At 43.5% G+C, this 6,798-nt stretch overlaps 1 protein-coding gene across 1 annotated transcript; it reads left to right on the top strand.

The window, feature by feature from the left end:
• The first annotated feature begins 655 nt into the window (after positions 1-655).
• LOC101938529 (olfactory receptor 5G9-like) lies at positions 656-1,743 on the top strand. The gene has a single exon (XM_005311927.2). It carries the CDS (start codon positions 656-658, stop codon positions 1,586-1,588), a length of 933 nt encoding a protein of 310 aa, XP_005311984.2. The 3' UTR covers positions 1,589-1,743.
• The last annotated feature ends 5,055 nt before the right edge of the window (positions 1,744-6,798 follow it).

Here is a 6,798-nt window from a genome sequence, read left to right as displayed (position 1 = left end):
TACAAAATGTAATAGCCAAAGAGGTACTTATAGAATTGGCCAGATCCCCAGGGGGTGTGAGTCAGCCATAGCTCCACTGAAGTAAAGGGGACAGATCCCCAGCTGGAGTAAAAACAGCTGTATCTCTGCTGATGTTAGAGGGACAGATTAAAGAGTTATTAGGCCAGCAAGCGAATGACTAGTGGTTAGGGCCCTCACCCTGGATGCAGGAGATCCAGTATCCAATCCCCTTTCTCCAATGCCTTTTTAATTATTTAACTACAGTGGAACAGATTCAACAGGAAAGGCTAAGCAAGTCCTGCATCAGATTGTCCCATAGTCCCAGCTGGGCGGGGATTTTGTGAATACCTGTGGGGCCTGATTCTGTGATTTAGGTGCTTAAAGTGGCATTTAAGGATCTAAGTCCTGTAGTGTATCTGGCCTATTTTGTCTCTGTAGAACACACAAATTGCATCCATCTTATCACTGTTGCTATTCTAAATCTTCTGTATTTAAAAAAATATATATTTTACATGATAGAATAGGGCTCTCTTTATATTCATCCTACTGAAGAGATGACTTCTAGATGACAGTTCAATTCACTTTTATAATCTGAGTTAATTTTATTTGTTTATTTATTTGTCTTATAGGTCATAGTTTTGCTGAAAAAATATTAATGGAAAATCAAACCACGGTGACCGAATTTATTCTCCTGGGACTTTCCAGTGACCCACAGATGCAGATTTTTCTCTTCTTGGTGTTTTTAGTTATTTACCTAATCACTCTGGCTGGTAACATAGTGATCATGGTGGTGATAAGAGCTGATTCTCACCTTCACATCCCTATGTACTTCTTACTCTTCCATTTATCCTTTGTTGATATCTGCTATTCCTCAGCCACGGTACCTAAAACGCTGATGGACTTACTCGCAGAGCACAAAACTATTTCTGTCAATGGCTGTATTACCCAGATGTTCTTCTTTTTCCTCTTAGCTGTTACTGAAGCTTTCATTCTCTCAGCGATGGCTTATGACCGCTATGCTGCCATCTGTGACCCATTGCGTTACATGGAGAGAATGAGCACAAGGATCTGTGTTCAGCTGGTGAGTGGTGCATGGGCAATAGGCTTCTTCCATGCCCTGCTTAACACTGTTTTTACCTTCAAGTTGTATTTTTGTGGGCCCAATCAAATCAGCCATTTCAGCTGTGAGCTCCCTCCTCTATTACAACTGTCCTGCACTGACACCCTCACCAATCAATTAGTGCTTCTTACTTCTACTGTCATACTTGGATCAAGCTCCTTTCTTTTCTCCCTGATCTCATATATTCACATCATCTCCACCATCCTGAGGATACGCTTTGCGGAGGGCAGGCAAAAAGCCTTCTCCACCTGCAGCTCCCACCTGATTGTGGTTAGCTTATTCTACCTGACAGGTTTTCTCCGGTACACCAAACCCAGCTCAGTCTCCTCTGTGGTGCTGGTTGAAATATTCTCCATTCAGTACAGCATTTTGACCCCCATGTTAAACCCCATCATCTACAGCCTGAAAAACAATGAGGTGAAAACAGCTGTAGGGAAAATGTTAGGGAAATTGAAATTTCTCAAGTAGTGACAATCTTATTTTAAAAAAAAGAACACAGAACTGTGGATAACTTGTGTTTGGGAGATTCTCTGTTCAGGTATCTGACACTTTGGTCCAAAGCCTCAACTGGTCCAAATCAGTGCGGCTCCATTAAACTCAGCAGGCCATATCCCCGTTGGGTAGAAGAGACACTGGAGCAAAGAGAAAGGGATCCTGGGTCCACATCTAGGGTGAGTGCTAGAAAACAGGTCTAGGAAAAATGTTGGGGAAATTGAAGTTTCTCATGTAATGTTGATGATCTGAAATAAATTAAATTACATATTTTTACATCAGAGAGCATAGAACTGTGGATAACGTGTGTTTGGGAAATTCTCAGCTCAGGTAACTGATGGACACGTTGGGAGAAAACCTCAGTTGGTCTAAATCAGTGTGTCTCGATTGAAGTCAGTTGGCCAGATTCCCAGTTGTACAAATGTCACTGGAGCACAGGGGACTGGATCTTGGGTCTCCTAAATCCAGAGTGAGTGCTCTGACTCTACAGCCCAATGCTAATTCACACATTTCTCCCTTTCCTCTCTCTCCATATCTCTTTAATCTGACCCACTGACTTCAGGGGCACTATGGCCAATTTATGCCAGCTGAAGATCTGTCTCATTCTATAAAAAGAATCTCTTCCTCTATTAATCTCTGTTCTTTTGTTTTTGACCAATTTGTTGAAACTCTGTTTAATATTCGTTTTCAGAGTAGCAGCCGTGTTAGTCTGTATCCACAAAATGAACAGGAGTACTTGTGGCACCTTAGAGAGTAACAGATTTATTTGAGCATAAGCTTTCGTGGGCTACAGCCCACTTCATTGGATGCACAGAATGGAACATATAGTGAGGAAATATATGTACACATATAGAGAACATGAAAAGGTGGGAGTTGTGCTACCCACTCTAAGGGGCTAATTAATTAAGAGAAAAAAATTTATAGTGATAATCAAGATAGCCCATTACAGACAGTTTGACAAGAGATGTGAGAATACTTAACATGGGGAAATAGATTCAATGTGTATAATAGCTCAGCAATTCCCAGTCTCTATTCAAGCCTAACTTGATGGTGTCTAATTTGCATATTAATTCAAGTTCAGCAGTTTCTCGTTGGAGTCTGTTTTTGAAGCTTTTCTGTTGCAAAATTACCACCTTTAAGTCTGTTACTGAGTAGCCAGAGAGGTTAAAGTGTTCTCTTACTGGTTTTTGAATGTTATAATTCCCGATGTCAGATTTGTGTCCATTTATTCTTTTGCATAGAGACTGTCCGGTTTGGCCAATGTACATGGCAGAGGGGCATTGCTGGCAGATGATGGCATATATCACATTGGTAGATGAGCAGGTGAACGAGCCCCTGATGGCGTGGCTGATGTGATTAGGTCCTATGATGATGTCACTTGAATAGATATGTGGACAGAGTTGGCATCGGGCTTTGTTGCAAGGATAGGTTCCTGGGTTAGTGTTTTTGTTCTGTAGTTTGTGGTTGCTGGTGAGTATTTGCTTCAGGTTGGGGGGCTGCCTGTAAGTGAGGACAGGTCTGTCTCCCAAGATCTTTGACAGTAAGGGATCATCTTTCAGGATAGGTTGTAGATCTTTGATGATGCGCTGGAGAGGTTTTAGTTGGGGGCTGAAGGTGACAGCTAGTGGTGTTCTGTTATTTTCTTTGTTGGGCCTGTCTTGTAGTAGGTGACTTCTGGGTACTCTTCTGGCTCTGTCAATCTGTTGGTTTTTTTTTCACTTCAGCGGGTGGGTATTGCAGTTTTAAGAATGCTTGATAGAGCTCTTGTAGGTGCTTATCTCTGTCTGAGGGATTGGAGGAAATGCGGTTGTATCTCAGAGATTGCCTGTAGACAATGGATTGTGTGGTGTGTCCTGGATGGAAGCTGGAGGCATGTAGGTAATTATAGTGGTCAGTAGGTTTCTGGTATAGGGTGGTATTTATGTGACCATCGCTTATTAGCACAGTGGTGTCCAGGAAATGGACCGCTTGTGTGAATTGGTCTAGGCTGAGGTTGATAGTGGGATGGAATTTTTTGAAATCATGGTGGAATTCCTCAAGGGCTCCTTTTCCATGGGTCCAGATGATGAAGATGTAGTCAATGTAGCGCAAGTAGAGTAGGGGCGTTAGGGGACGAGAGCTAAGAAAGCATTGTTCTAAATCAGCCATAAAAATGTTGGCATACTGTGAGGCCATGTGGGTACCCATAGCAGTGCTGCTGTCTTGAAGGTATTGTGACAAAGTTCTTCCTCTACCTTGGTGGGTCCTGTGCTTATTGGCGGATTTGTTCGCTTCACAGATTCACCCTGTGGGTCAGGAAACAGTCCAGAGATCTTCCCCTCTGGTAGAACCTATAGTCCAGGTCAATTCCTCCTGTGTTTGATCAGGAGTTGGGAGGTATGGGGGGAACCTGGGCCCGCCCTCTACTCCAGGTTCCAGCCCAGGGCCCTGTGGACTGCAGCTGTTTAGAGTGCCTCCTGGTACAGTTGAACGACACCTACAACTCCCTGGGCTACTTCCCCATGGCCTCCTCCCAACACCTTCTTTGTCCTCACCACCGGACCTTCCTCCTGATGTCTGATAACGCTTGTACTTCTCAGTCCTCTAGCAGTACGCCTACTCAGTCTCAGCTTCTTGCACACCTCTTGCTCCCAGTTCCTCACACACACTTCCTCTCCTCTGGCTCCCTGGCTTCCCCTGGCTTGACTGGAGTGAGCACTTTTATAGCATTGTCGTGGAGTGTGGGGGACTCAGGGCCCTGTACCCCCGGCTTCCTGTGATTCACCATGACTCTCAGCCAGCCAGTAAAGCAGAAGGTTTATTTAGATGACAGGAACACAGTCCAAGACAGGTCTTGCAGGCACAGACAACAGGATCCCCCTCAGTTAGGTCCATCTTGGGGTCCCCGGGCATCCCAGCCCTCTTGGGAGGTCAGAGCCCTGTCTGCCTCCGAGCCATATCCCAGCCAGCTCCTGAAAACTCTCTCTTCAGTGACCCCTCCCACAGCCCTTTGTTCAGTTTCCCGGGCAAAGGTGTCACCTGGCCTCTAACCCCTTCCTGGGTTCTCATGTTACATGCTCAGGTATTCTCCATTGGTCAGTCTCCCATCCCCCAATGCAGACTATCCTAGCCACACTCCCCTGTCAGCATTCAAAGACCACAGTAAGAACAGTCCCAGTTCATCACAAGCATCAGAGGGGCCTTAATTAGAGTCAGGTGCTTAACTCCCTCACCTGACTCTTAGCAGGTTAATTGGAGTCAGGTGGTCTATTAGCCTGGAGCAGCCCCTGCTCTGGTCACTCAGGGAACAGAAAACTACTTATCCAGTGGCCAGTATATCTCCCTTCTGCTACTCTGCTGTTCCCAACTGGTATGGGTCTATCGCAGTATATATTGTCCCCAAACGTGAAATAGTTGTGGGTGAGGACAAAGTCACAAAGTTCATATCAGCTATCTTATTCTACCATATTAAAATCTCAAGGATTTTTCAATAATAATAAATAATAATTAATAATGATAATGTAATAATCATTGGAGCAAATGTGTTTACTCCCCAGGGAGGGCTAGATCCACAAAGAAACTTAGGCTTGAACAGGAGAGGTAGAGAGAGACCCACATGAGCGTATCTCAGTGGTTAGGGCATCCACATCAGTGGGGAGAGATCCCCTGTTTAAACCCTGTCTCTTTATCAGGCACTTAAAGCGGGGCCCTCCCACATCCCAGGTGACTACCCTGACCATTGTGATAAAAGTTATAAGCGGTCTCCTCCTTCTATTTCCTTCTTCTTCCGCCTTCCGCCCCAGCTTCATGTAAAAAAACGCCTTAGGTGGGGTTAGAGGGTTCCCAGCTGAGAATCAAAAGCAGATGGATTTGTCTCACTCAAGGGGATATAGGGACTGAACTCTTTGACAGCGGTAACGTTTAGAACACACCCATCTCCTCGTCATCTCCCATTGACTAGGGAACCACCTATCATCATGTTGGAACGTAAGAACAAATGAAAGACCATCCCAGGTCAGACCAACGGTCCATCTAGCCCAGTATCATATTTCTGCCAGTGGCCAGTGTCAGATTCTTCAGAGGGAATGAACAGAACAGACAATTATTGAGTGATGCATCCCCTGTCGCCCATTCCCAGCTTCTGGCAGTCAGAGGTTTAGGGACACCCAGAACATGGGGTTGCCTCTCTGGCCTTCTGGAACAATAGCCATTGATAACCAACTTATCAAATTCTTTTAAAAAAAAACTGTCTCCAGCTCAAGAGAAAGGGAACAAGGGATGTTGTTAAAATTAAAACCTGATTTAATATTTTACATTTCAAATAGTTTTTTCTTCCTTCTTGTCTTTAATAAAAGGTTATAAAAAGAGATTTTTAATGGTTGTGTTTGACAAGGTACTAAGCAGACTGGAGTCTCTGCAAACCAAACTCTGAACCTTGTTTAAAACTGTTTAATGTTGGACAGTGACTGGGTTATGTGGCTTAATCCCTGAAACATGATGTTTAATATATTGTCATAATTAATTATAATAACCCTCAATATTTTTCTTATCCAAACCTTATCTGAATATTGTTACATTTTTGGTCTTCATAGTCTCTCTGTGGCAAGAAGTTCCACTGTCTAATTATGTGTCCTCTTCATGCCATCAGTATATGCATAGAACCCCTTCCCAACAGTGGTTCACCAAACAATCACCCTCACCTTATGAAAATCCTACAGGAAGAAAGAAAGGAGATCTCCACTGAGTGGGTTTCATTTCGCTATTACATTTTTGTGAATCTCTTCTTCTCTATAGACATGATACTGCATGTTCTTGAATGTTTAGACTAAATGGACATACCCCTACAGCTTATCTGCATTCAGAACTCCAACTGAGACTTACAAGATTTCCACTTGTAGACCACCTGCAGGACTGAATCTAATCAACATTATGCACTATCCCGATCTTGAAGACAGATTCACACTCATGTTAGTAGTCCATAATCACATTTAATTTCAATAAAATTATTCATGTGTACAACATATTTACAGGAGTAAAGTTCATGCTGGATTGGGCATTATATGTCTATTTACATGAGCATTTGTATTTTCACTAAACCGACCAGATTGAAAAGTGAGATCTGCAAGATGTTAATTAGGCCTCACTTTTATAGGGCTCTGAATTCTGGGCACTGAGGAAGAGACCAGAGCAGATCTTGAATGCAATGG

This window comes from Chrysemys picta, chromosome 12 (assembly GCF_011386835.1).
Source record: "Chrysemys picta bellii isolate R12L10 chromosome 12, ASM1138683v2, whole genome shotgun sequence".
Lineage (NCBI taxonomy): Eukaryota > Metazoa > Chordata > Testudines > Emydidae > Chrysemys > Chrysemys picta.
Note: the sequence above shows the minus strand (reverse complement) of the source record. Positions and strands in the feature narration are given on the sequence as shown.